The sequence below is a fragment of the Taurulus bubalis genome (assembly GCF_910589615.1).
Source record: "Taurulus bubalis genome assembly, chromosome: 2".
Classification (NCBI taxonomy): domain Eukaryota; kingdom Metazoa; phylum Chordata; class Actinopteri; order Perciformes; family Cottidae; genus Taurulus; species Taurulus bubalis.
In genome coordinates, this window is record NC_136590.1 from 863,076 (window position 1) to 875,826 (window position 12,751).

General features: G+C 49.4%; 1 protein-coding gene across 1 annotated transcript; it reads right to left on the minus strand.

Annotated features, from left to right (window-relative positions):
- Positions 1 to 565: 565 nt before the first annotated feature.
- On the minus strand, positions 566 to 11,624 carry pcf11 (PCF11 cleavage and polyadenylation factor subunit). The gene is made up of 17 exons (XM_079236836.1): positions 11,386 to 11,624; positions 9,112 to 9,237; positions 8,656 to 8,838; positions 7,564 to 7,800; positions 6,386 to 7,422; positions 6,058 to 6,232; positions 5,608 to 5,956; positions 5,329 to 5,457; positions 3,439 to 4,580; positions 3,201 to 3,267; positions 3,017 to 3,121; positions 2,808 to 2,934; positions 2,380 to 2,563; positions 2,134 to 2,289; positions 1,797 to 1,889; positions 1,241 to 1,276; positions 566 to 1,161 (listed from the first exon to the last, which is right to left on the minus strand). The coding sequence occupies exons 1-17, from the start codon at positions 11,611 to 11,613 to the stop codon at positions 946 to 948; spliced, it is 4,590 nt and encodes a 1,529-aa protein (XP_079092962.1). The 5' UTR covers positions 11,614 to 11,624; the 3' UTR covers positions 566 to 945.
- Positions 11,625 to 12,751: the final 1,127 nt, after the last annotated feature.

A 12,751-nucleotide genomic window follows, 5' to 3' on the forward strand; every position in this document is an offset into this window, starting at 1 on the left:
TATTCTATGTTATACTATATTATTATAAACTATTCTATACTCTACAATCATTTATTTTTATTTATATATATATATATAATAAACTATTCGATTATATACTATACTATCAGTGTTGGGCCTGCTAATCCTTCTGATGGCCTAAACAGATTTGTTTTTCCTTTTTTTATAATTAATAAATAATCATCATTTTTCCCTATTAGCTTATCTTCTCATGTCACAGCTCCTCTGTTGCTCTGCCTTGAGCTTCAGCCTCCTTCATGGTGCTGCGATGCCGCTGTTTAATGACCTGGTTGACAGAGCTCATCAATCACATTTCACTTGTTTCTGTGGACTGAGAGCTGATTAAACTATGAAGGCCTGCTAGCATGTGTGTTCGCCACAGGGCCGCGTGACCATGAAGGTGCGCTGTGATTGGTCAGAAGATAATAAATACTCATGAATTACTCAGTAATCAGATGATCTTTAAGGATTACAATGTTTTGTATTAAATAAACAACTCACAGGAAATAAAACACCAGAACAACAACTTTAAATTCATTAAACCTTTATTATGTTTTTGAACGTTAAATCACAATGAGTCTAAATATAATCAAGTTTCAGACTCTTTATTGAAACAGAAAAGACAACGTGGACCTCCAGGAGGCGGAGCCTCTGATTCTTACCTTTCCCGCCACACCTGCAGCCGCCAGTCACACAATCACCGGTACGCCAGAGATACCAAAAAATACTTTAATTCATAAATTAAATCATTTACATCTCTTCGCCAAAAAAAGAAAGTAGTAACAAAAAACATTTCTTCTTCTTAAATAAACACGTTTTAATTCACAGGAACGGAGAGACCTGGAAACGGTCGCACAGAATCCAAATACAAAAATGTATTCAAGTTTATAAACCAGGGGGAGGAGCTAAAAACACCTCCTCATGAAGGGGGAGGAGCCAAGAGCGCTACGCCTTATTCAGAGCACAGTCCGTTAAAACCTCCTCCTCCTCCTTCTTCACCTCCGGCAGCTCCATCGCCTCCGCCTCCACTTCCTGTTTGAGGGCGGCGGCACAGGAAGCGCCCGCCTCGTCCTCGTCTTCCTCGCTCTTGATGAAGGCGCCCAGCGGGTGCTCGGCCAGCAGCTTGCTGGGCGACGGCGTGATGTCGAGGTACGACGACGTCTGAGGACACAGGATGCGTCAGCGTCTCACTTATGAATATTAATATCATTATTATCAAGATTAAAGTTCAGGTACTCACGTTTTTATAATCCTCAAAACAGGCGGGATGGAAGTTCTGTGGGGAGAAAACACGTTTACTGATTTATTGATCAGCAACATATTGAACTAAACAGATTTATGAAAACATGATAGATGTTTATCAAAGTGTTAATTAATTATCGTTAAACAGGTTTAGAGTCGACCAGACTGGAGTTCAATAGAAGAGATTAAAGGATGAGATCTGATTCATTCTGTTAATCTAATGAAGCAGGACGACCAGATGAGACCTTCAGGGTCCGTGGGAATGTTTAGCGCTCTGACGAGTTCATTACTAATATTTTTTCAGCATTTTATTAATATTTTTAATTAAGTATTTATTGGACATTTTCCCAATATTTTTTGCGACAGTTTAAAAATATCAATTTTATATTTATTTACTTTATTAATATGTTTGTACATTTTTTTCTTTATCAGCAGGAAAAATATTTTTCAGGGAATTTCAGACAATATGATCAGAATTCATGAGATACTTTTATTCTGAAATTCCTAAATAGTTCGTACTGGTTTACTGGTACTCATCTGGCCACTGGCCGTACCTTGTCGTCCACCCTGAGCGCGTCCTTCAGGAACCAGTCCTCCTCCTCCTCCACCCAGTACGTCTCAAACGGCTCCTGGCAGATTTCACACAGCTGCAGGAAACAAACACGACATAAAACAAACATAACTTTATTTAGTGACTTTTATTATTGGAAGTCATCGTTTCACCTTCAGTATGAATATATAAGAAATAAAAACATTTCAGTTTGTCCCTGCGGGCCACCGTACACTCCGACTACCAGCCAGTACGCCGGCTCTACTTCCTTTAGAGAAAGTATTTCCATAGTACGTGTACTCCACAGCTCAGGTACTTCTTAACGCAGTAAAAGGTCCCACCTCTCCCACTTGGTCCTTGGTGGCCTTCACGCTCATGAACTCCTTCTCCTTGGCCGCCTGCTGGCTCTTCTGCACCTCCACCTCGTTCTCCTTCTCAAAGAAGTGGCTCTTTGCTCGCTCCTCCAGGTCGGCGATCTCCTCGAACTCCACCCAGTCCTGCACATAAACACAGTGAGTTGAGCCCGGGGCGGCGGGGCGCTGCCTGCGGGGCGCTGCACAGGTCTCGTCACAGGTCGCGTCTCTCACCCGGAGGCCGTAGTACCAGCGGCGGTGCGTGATCTTCTTGCCGGCCACCTTGCCGGCGTGGTTCTGCCTGAAGTGCCAGTCCAGGTGGTCGGCGTACAGGTCGGTCTGCGTGGCGGTGAAGCGCATGCTGCACAGGCAGCACTGGTTCCCCGAGTACAGCCGGGTCACCACGCCCTCAAAGCGCCTGGCAGACGGAGAGGGGGGGAAATAACACAAGTGAGTCACGACCATTTTACTTTATTTATTGTGTTTCAGCCATAAAAACACAATTCAAATGATTAATGAATAAAATATATTAATAGGCGTTCTTGGCGTTTATATTCATGTGAAAACATCTGGATTCTCATGTTCACTAAGCGGAGCCTGAACGCGTCACGATGTCACTGAAGTGACGTACGTTAGCGGTTAACTTAGTCTACTGAACTCACTGCTTCATGTCGTCGACGGTGAAGCTGGTGAGATCTGGGAGGTCGTCGTCTTCCTCCTCCTCCAGCTCCTCTTCCTCCTCCTCCACCACCACTGTGGGCGGAGCTACTGGCGGCGTGGAAGTAGGTTCTGGAAGCGTAAAAACAGAGAACATTAAACAGCAGCAGCTTCGTTTAACCCCGGCCCCGTTGGCGCGGCGTCCTCCACTCACCGGCGCTGACGGCCGGCGCGGCGTCGGGCTGTGACGGCTTGATGATGCCGTTGGAGATGAGTTTGGACAGAAGGTCGTTGACGTCCACCTGGCCGAAGTGGTTCTCTGCAGGGGTCAGAGGTCAGAGAGGTCAGAGACGCGTCATTTCTTCATGAGCGAGATCCACGGCCACGACGGAACGTACCTTGTTGTCCGAAAGGCACCGGGTTCTGAGGCAGGAAGGGCTGGTTGAGGTTCCCCAACATGTTGACCTGCAGAGAACACAGAACGTTCACCGAGAGCTTCATCTGGGCTAACAGGGTTCATACACATTTTAACCTGATGTCCATGAGCAAACATTTAAACTAACAATGAGAATACAAAGCAAACAGTAAACTTATACTTTACTCTCAAACATAAAAATGTGTTTCCACTCGGCTCACCGGCTGCTGCATGCCGCCGGTGGGGTTGTAGAAGGGGGCGGGGCCCGGCTGGCTGAAGGGCGGCGCCGGCTGCATGTTGAATGCTATGGGCCCGGCGGGGAACTGGGGGTTCATGTTGAAGCCCTGCTGGGGGCCGGAGGGGTCGTAGAGCGGCGGGGCCATGGGCCTCATGGGGGGCTGCAGGCCGCGCTGGAACCTCGGGTGCCCCTCGTAAAGCGGGGGCCCGCCCTGGTGGGGCGCATCAAACCTGGGCCCCGGCTGAACGGGACCCTCGAAGCGCATCGGACCGGCGCCTTCGAACCTCATGGGGCCCATCTGGTTCTGAGGGCTGTCGAAGCGCATGGGCCGCTGCTGCTGGAAGCCCATCGGCCCGGAGCCGGGGGCCATGTTGTTGTTCTCAAAGCAGCGCGGCGCGTCGAAGCGCTGCATGGGGCCCTCGAAGTGACCCGGGCCCGGCCCCTCGAACCTCCCAGGGCCCTGAGGCGGGCCGTTGTACCGGCCCAGACCGTGAGGCATGTGGGGCCCGTCAAACCTCTCTGGCATGTTGTGGTGAGGCGGACCACCGCCGAACCTGCCAGGGCCCTGGTGGTGAGGCCCTTCGAACCGGGACGGGTCGTCGTAGCGACCGGGGCCCCCGCTCTCGTACCACCCCGCGGGGTGCGGCCTGCCGGGGCCCATGTGTGCGGACCCGTCGTAGCGGGGCGGCGGGTGCACCGCTTCGTGAGGCGGCGTGTGTCCCGGGGAGTCAACGCGCTGCCGGACCGCTGCCAGCGGCCCCGCGTGGGCCGCCGCCGCCTTCAGGATCGATTTGGGAGGCGGCGCGTCCAGGTTCAGGGGCCCGTCGTCCGAGTGCTCGCTGTTGGGGCTCTCGAAGCGAGGAATGGGGCTCATCTCTGCCGGGTCCTTCTGGTGCAGGGGCGAAAGGCGCTCGCGCTCAAACCTGGGCGCCGCCGGCAGCGCCGCCTCCGGGCTCGGGCAGTTCCGGTGCACCACGGTGCCGGCAGGCCCCGGGGGCCCCTCCGGCCTCCGGGCGTCGGCCGGCAGCGCCACGTAGCCCCGCGGGGCGTCGTAGCCGCTCTTCGGGTCCTCGCGCTCGTCGAAGCGCGGCCGCTCCGTCAGCGGCGAGTTCCACGCCCGCTCACCTGGAAACACAGGAAGACCCATGAAGACGCTGCAGCTGAGGAACTGTGCGAGTCACGTAAAGGTCCTAAACTCCACTGCCCCCTGAACTACGCACAGGGCGGTATTTACATACGGTATGAATGTTTCATACACCGTCACACCGGTGATAGCCGTAACGACTGTTCACCGCTGAGGACGCAGCGGACTGAGCTACTAAACTTTAGTCATGGTTATAACACTAATAATTGTACATTTATAAAATTACACAGCTGAACTGCATGCTGGGTACAGCTCGCCCACTATCACAACAAGATACTCCAGCGCTACATAAAAAAAAAAAAAAAAAGAAAAAAAAAAAACACAGGAAGAGACAGACCCTTCTGGTCTTTTTTCACCTGCATCCCCCTGGGTCCTAAGTCCCTCCTGTTTAGCTTCCCAACACCCTCAAAGTACTAACAGCGAGTTGGCCAGCGAGCAGTGAACAACGACGGCCTTTTTCGGCGTCAATGAATGCGTTTACGTGAGAAAAAATTACTGTGAAACCAGAATCGTGATATGAATTTTTGGCCATACCGCCCTCCTGCGACCTCCTGATGAAGGACTAGATGTGTAAGCTGATCTCTTTAGAAGAGTCTAGCCCTGCTGAAGGCTCCCTGATCGAGGCCCTGGCACCCCGCCGCTCCAGAGCCTGACCTCTGAGGATAAAGACGACGGGGACAGATAATGTTTGGCGTCACAGCTCACGTTCAGACATAAGACTGGACTCACTGGGCTCTCGGGGGTCGGCTCGCCTCCTGAATCGAAGGCCCTTCAGGGACTTCAGGGCGGGGAACTCTTTCCCGTGGTTGTACTCCTCGATCAGCCGCGGCTCCTCGTGCTCTTTGCTCCTCCGTTCACCTGCGAGTCGGAAGCCGTGAGAACAAAAAACAAAACTCTGAACTTCTAGACTACATTATTTGTTTCCTCAGTTAAAGAATTATTTTCCTGAATCGAGTACCAACAGGAGCCACAACAGCCTCACGGCGCCCCTCCCCCGCCGCCACTCACCTTGCCGGCTGTACTTCGGGCGCACGCCGCTCCGCCCGCCGCACGTCTTCGCGTCCTCATCCTCCTCCGGACTGTCCTCGCCCTCCCAGGCCTCCCCGGCCACCCGGTGGGTGACCTGCGTCTTCCTGAGGCTGAACTTGTGCGCGAGGTACGACAGCTCGGCCGCGTCCATGCCGCCGCGGGCCGGAGGCGAGCCCAGCAGCTGCAGCTTCTTGGCGGCGATGTTGTCGTCCCAGCCGTCAGAGCGCTGCTGCTTCTCCTCCTGGTACTGGAAGAAGTGTTTGATCTGGTGCGCCATGTTCAGGAAGTCCTCCTGGGAGATCTCGCCGCTCTCCAGCCGCTTGCTGGCCTGCAGAGAAACCGGTGGTTAAGAACATCATCATCATCTTTAAGTTCAGACTATCATTTTGTTTGCTTGTTTAACAACTTCTTTTCATCGGTTGCTCGTACCCGCCGTAGCAGGTCCTTCTTGGAGGCGCAGTTGAGAGCTTCGGGTATCTGCAGGTTGGCGTCCACGCTGAGGCGATGCTTCGGGGTCCGGGGCGTGGGCGGCCGGGGCGGGGGCCCGTAGGGTTTGTGCCTCTGAGGGCCCGGCTTCACGTGGGAGTCTTCCGGCAGCTTCGGACTGAAGAGCAAACACAGAATCGGGTTTTAGGTCATTATTATGTTTGCAAAATGTCTCAGAGAACGCAAAGTTTACTTTCATGCGTCAAAGAATTAAATCCTCACATTGAAGCTGCAACCAGCAAACATATCGATATTAAAAACCATAACTCACTGCTTGTTCTCCTCCCAGCCGCTCCTCCAGCGGTGAGGAGGCTCCTTGGCCTCCTTGTGAGGGTCTCGGGACTCGGCGTGCCGGTCCTCCGCCGGCCTCTTGGACCGCCGGCTCTCCGACGGGTTCTTCTTGGCCGCGGGCCGGTCCCCCCGGCCGGGCTTGTGTTCCGGTCCGACCCTCCTGGGTTTGCCGGCTTTGTGAGACGGCGACGGGGACAAGGAGCTGCTCCTGGTTCTGCTCTTTGGAGACCGCCGGTCCTTCCTCTTCGGGGAGGAGGAGGCGGCGGCGGAGGCCGGGGAGCGCGAGCGGGACCGCGAGCGCGTGCGTTTCCTGGCGTGCGTGCGGGCGTTGCCTCCGCTCTTGAACTCGGGCTTCTCCGTGGACTCGGCGCGGTCGTGTTTGCCCACCGAGCCGTTCACCAGCTTCCCCTTGCTCGCCCTCTGGGGGTCTACCACCCTCTCTCCCACCTTCTGGGGGTCTCCCACCATCCTTTGGGGGTCCACCACCATCTGGGGGTCTACCACCCTCTGGGGGTCTACCACCACCCGAGCCGCCTCCTCGCGGTCCTTCTTGTCGGTGCACCGCTTCTTCAGCTCTTCGTCTTTGGCGTCCCCGGTCTTGTCCTGCGGGCGTTTCTTCAGCCGCGGGTCTTTCTTGGTGCCGTCAGCTGACTTCTGGACCTCGGCCTCCATCTTGTTTTTACCCTGCAGGCCTTTGATCATCGGAGACGGAGGTTTCGACTTCGGCTTCTCGTCCGGCGCTTCCTTCCTCGGGGTTTTGACCTTGTCCGGCCGGGTGGACTTCTCGGGCGTCGCCGCCGGACTTCCCGTGGCGCTGCCGCCATCTTTCTTCCCAGCATGCTGTTCTTTGTGCGGGGGCCCGGTGCGGTTCAAACGGGGGTCTCTGGTGGGCGGCTTGGCGTCCACCGGAGTCGAAGGAGGGATCCACGATCGGACCGCGGGAGCCGTTTGGCCGCCAGACTTCAACGCCGCCGGAGACGAGACTCGAGTCGCTGTCGGGATCACGAACCCACCGCCCTGCGGACCAAAGAGACGTTTTATATCTGAGAACAATGTAAATACATCGGCTGCTGAAAAAGAGTTACTGGTCTGGTTTATTTCCTGTAGGATGGTTTAGGAAGTTATCAATACTCTTCATCCAGGACCAGCGCCTCCTACCAGCTGCTCGTTGGTCTGCTGCAGCTCCAGCTCGATCTTCTTCTGCTGAAGCTCCAGAAGCTGCTTCTGTTTGGCCAGCAGCTGCTGCCGGATCAGCTGCTCCTGCGTCAGGCTGGACTGGCTGACGGTGACGGCGGAGACCGGCACTGGGACGGGGACCGGCTTGGGCGCGGGCGCGGGCAACGCCGCCGGGGTCGGCTTAGTGGGAGCCGGCAGCGAAGAGGGAGCCTCCTCGGGCTGGAGACACGACGAAGAGGACGAGCTGTGACTTCAGACGTTACATAAATATGGAAAATAACGACGCCGATCTAAACATGGTGGAGACTAGAGATCAGAACTATGAGCGATTACTGATGGATGAAGGTTTGCTCACGTCCGTCTGCGAGGGATTTTATTTGACTGCAACCTAAAATGCACTATAGCCAAACTATAATATATATTATCGATTTATTTGAAACGAGCAACCACAGTTCTGATTTAATTCATTTAAATTGCTAAAGTACCTTAACCCTTGTGAGAAGAGGCGTGTCCTTTTACATTTTAAGAAAAAGTCAAGTCGTTAAGTTTGAATAATTCCGTAAACTCTTTAACATGTCTAAGCGATTATAACGCTTCACTAAAACATTCATAGTTCAAAGTAGGAACTTTTTCAATTTCTGAACCGGTTTTTGGACTGAATGTTTCCTAACATGTAAATACTTGTTTACTGTGATTATTATGTGAGATGTAGATGATTTAGGTCGTAATCCTTCTAAAGATGTGCAGTATTACTCTGCGGGATGATGGGAAGGCACCGAACAATACAATTAAAAAAAATTGGGGAGCAATCGAAGACTCATTTTTGGGGAATCTTGCTCAGACTTTTGATCATATTTATGCTGGAAATAAGTTTAAAGAAACCCAATAAGGGGGCCCTAGGGTGGAACTGTAAGACAGTGAACTGATCATTATTAGTTATGACTCGGACGTTTCGCAGCAAAGTTAAACAGAGCATTTAGAGCAAAATGAAGTCTTTTCAAACCCTCAGCTGGTTTTAGGATGTCTGAAAACACTTCCTTTTAATTGGGTCGCAGCACACACACACACACACACCTGCTTGAGGAACTTGGGGTTGACGTGGATGCTGGCGTTGACGGTGGGCGGCAGCGGCTTGATTGGCCACGCCGGGTCCACGGAGTTGACCCGCACGTCCAGCGCGTACAGCTTCTTCAGGGGAAACACGTCGTCCCACGTGGAGCGCAGCTTGAACAAACTCTTCCTGGTGTTTTCATCCACCTACGAACAGAGGACAGGACTTGGTCCACAGCCAGAAACCCACACACTTCAGCAGCTTCAATGTTTACAAGCGTAAGCAGCGCTAAGTCCATTACGAGTATAGAGGTGGACTATATATGTATACACTTTAGAGTTATCAATGAATGTTTGAAAAGCCTCTTTCATTAGCAGGGCTGCGTTTACATTAGAGAAGAAGCAGGCAAAACAAACAGGAAGTGGGTTGCTAAGATGTTTAGTGCTTAAATGTTTGAACGGCAGCAAAGAGAACTGTACCTTTTCAAAGACACATATAAATGAAGTGATTAGGTTTTTAGCAAACACTGCAAGGTACTCTCCTCCAACATTCTTCACTATGGAATCCACTAAGTACAAAACTGGAAGCTTCTCTGCAGATGGGGCCTGGAGCAATAGAGAACTCGACAAGTTTAGAACACAACAGGGGTTAAAAAAACCAAACATTTCAGAACAAGACGCTTCAGAATCACAGATGTGTCCCCCTCACCACCCGCTGTGTGGAAAACACTCCAAAAAAAAAAAAAAAAAAAAAAAAAAAAAAGTCAAAAACATTTCAGCCCACAGTCCGAACCCTTTTTCTTCCATCTGGAAAATCAAAAGAGGAAAAATACTCCGATATTCCTCTGTAGTCGCAGCGAGGGCCCGGCTACAGCCGGTGATCCAAAACACCAGGAAAATGAGTCATCTTCAATAATAAAGCAGTCAGTTTGGTTTCTGCAGAAGTCTCAGGAGCTTATTGATCCTTCCTCACAAGTTAGGGGAGAAAAAAAGTAAATGAAAACATGTCCATGATGCATTATGGGTTTAAAAAAAAAATAAAAAAAGTGCAGTCCTTGGGAGCCGATTACCTCCAAAGAGGGTTTTTTCCATGAAACCACTCTTTGTACTTTACCCAGACGACGCGCTCTTTAACTTCACACCCGGACAGTTTGACTCCCTCGAGAGTGTTTTAACCCCAAAAGAGTTTCTCTCCCAGTCGATTGTTAAAAAAAACAACGCCGATAACCCTGCTAGAGGACCGGTCGGCGTTTGGTTGGAAGCTTTTTGTTTAACTCGTTACCAGAGCGCTGCGCGGCGTGAGCTAAGACGCGCCGCGCAGCCGGTCTGAGGCGAGCAGTAAATGAAACCAGAGTCAGACCAATAAATTACACTGGGAAATAAAAAATGACAAAAAGCACATTTCACATTTTTTATTATAACATTTTAACCATTCAATCACATTTCAGTAATTCAAGATTTCACTAGTGAATTAATGCAGAGAAACGTTTGTGTGTGACTGAGATGAATTTACTATGGAAGGAGCTTTAATAATAATAAATAATAATAATAATAATAAAGAGGCCACGTCTCCCATGTCGAACAAAAGCTACCCGGCAATATTTATTAACAATAAAGTAGAGAAAAACATCAATGTGGCCCCAGATGTAAAGAAGATTATCAACGTGACGGATGCTCACAATACTATCAACACTGCAAAGGTCAAAGTCCACCGTAAACTAACAGATAAGGGTTGTTATTATCATGGACCAGAGTCCGGCAGGTATGGCTCGATGACTCTGGAGTTAAAGCTGCTCTGAAGCAGTCGAGGACAAAATTAGCTTCAATAGTTAATTTTAACTTTACTTGTCAACCATAGTTTGTGATTCAGGGCATTGAGCTTCAGACAACATATATTCAATATTTCCTACTTTTTAACACTAGGTAAGGAGTCCCACTGCAAGAATCAGACAAAACGGTAATGATTTAGATAATTTGATTTTCACGTGTTCATTTAACTAAATAGAAACAGTCCAGACCCGGAAGTCTTTGTATTAAACACATACCTGTAGCGCCGCCTGCAGGTGAGAAGAGCTCTTTACTTCAGAAACCTTTAATCACTAACATATATAAATAAAACAGGAGCTTCGTTTAAGAATGCTCAGTTATATATTTAAATCGGTACAACGTTGTTTAGCTGCATCGCAACCTGGACTTCCGGTCACGTGCTCACTGAACTTTGCTGCTGAACTCTGATCAACCCTTTTATATTGGTTACGTCCGCCATGTTTGTTTTCTTCTACAGATCCTAACGAATTTGTCACTCGCATTTTATTTACACACTCAAATATATATTTAAAAATATAGCATTTTAATTAAATACATTTTTAAATAAATAAACGTAAATAACAGACAAACTGTCAGAGTCCACATGCAAGTAACGTTCACCAAAATCAGCTTTTTAGTCATTAATCGAGTTCAGTTATCAGTAGTATCCGGATCCCTAAACATAACATATTTACGGTGGACTTTCACTTCAGCGTTGCGCGTTTCGATTGAGAGCCGTTGAGGGATATGTATTTATTATTATTATCATCATCACTTAAAAACGAGGTTTTCACCTCAACAACACACACACGGAGCTAAAGCGCCTCTCTCCCCAGAACAACAACCACGTGACCCGCCGCTGGCCGCCATGATTCCTCTAAACAGACCCCGCTCCGACACATAAAAACCCCCAACTGAAATTGAAAAGTATTCTATATGTATAAAAACCTTGCTTATTTGCGCTTCAATAATAGCCACGATATCCTTGGCGAAGTTGAGGTTTTCCTCGGCCAGGATGGTCAGCATGTTGATGTGCGGCTTGCTGTTGAATGTCAGGTCCTCCAGCGAGGACTGGTACTCCCGACACGCGTCTTCACAAGCCGCCTCGTCGGCCATCTTGGATCCGAGCGACCCGGGAAAACCTACAGCGGCGGCCTTATCTACAAGCCTGACCATTGATCAGCAGGCAGTCCGTGAACTCATGTGGCGTTAACGCGTCTGGCCCTGACTCAGCGATATATATAAAAATATATAAAAAAGAACGCCGGTTTCGTGGTTTATTTCTGCCGTCGTCTTGTCGTTGTTTCTCTGCTCCGCTTCTTTTCTCGACGACGACAAGATGGCGACTGCAGCGGAAGACCGCATACGTCACACGGAATAAGTCACACGTGACGTTAGCTCCGCACCCCCATTGGCTTGTTTTCGTTCCGCGCGGACCGGGTTGGTTGGTTTTCATTGGCTCGGTGAGATAACAGCCAGGCGAATGAGCCAATCAGATCAAAGCACTGTGAGTTTATTATTGCGTAATTATAATCTATGTTGCGCAACATGAGGCTGAAGCATGGCGTCTCACGGTCAACTGTTTTAGGATGTTGGTTTTTAAAATGAATATAGCAAAAACATCACATCTTTTTTTATGATGAAATAATAATTAAAATGTACTATATTAAAGTGTATTGATTTAAATCTGCTTTCAAGCTGTGATGCTGTGTTTTTGTTTTGTTTCTTGCTGTAATCTCTTGTTTATATAGTTAGTGCTTCTGTTGTTTCTACCTTGTAAAGAGCTATACAGATAAAATGAACTATTATTAATATATACAAAAAGACATGATATAATAGCATTTATCTCTGGATGTATGGACGTATAACGCAACAGAACAAGGAAACACTCAACCTGTAACTTTATAACTTCATAATACAAACTAGTGATGAGTCCTTTCGTGTCGAGGCTTCGATGCGCGTGTCGAGTAACCAGGTAGATTTTGGTGAAGCGTATCGAGGCTTGTGTCGATGACGTATGTGGTGACGTTGGAAGCCTCTGAGCCGGTCGTTCCATGTGACTGATTCAGAAAATGGTTCGTGGGTTTGCCGTGAGATTTGAAATATAAGGGGCAGAGAAACTCAATGGATTCCCTTCCTCTCTGTACAGCTTCATGTGTGCCTGTGAAGGGTATTTTATAAAGCAGGAGAAATAGTCTCAAAAAGCCCAGCACTGTGGAAAAGTTCTTATTCTTACTTTAAAAAAATTGGACACATCAACAAGCGGAGCTGAGGCTCGAACCACCGATGCTCTGACTGAAAGTCATATTCTAAC

Coding starts and splice junctions, on each gene's coding strand:
- pcf11 (XM_079236836.1), bottom strand. CDS start 11,613: ATGGTCAGGCTTGTAGATAAGGCCGCCGCTGTAGGTTTTCCCGGGTCG. Junction 7,423..7,563: donor AGCAGACCAACGAGCAGCTG/GTAGGAGGCGCT, acceptor TTTGGTCCGCAG/GGCGGTGGGTTCGTGATCCC. Junction 1,277..1,796: donor CGCTCAGGGTGGACGACAAG/GTACGGCCAGTG, acceptor TTCTCCCCACAG/AACTTCCATCCCGCCTGTTT.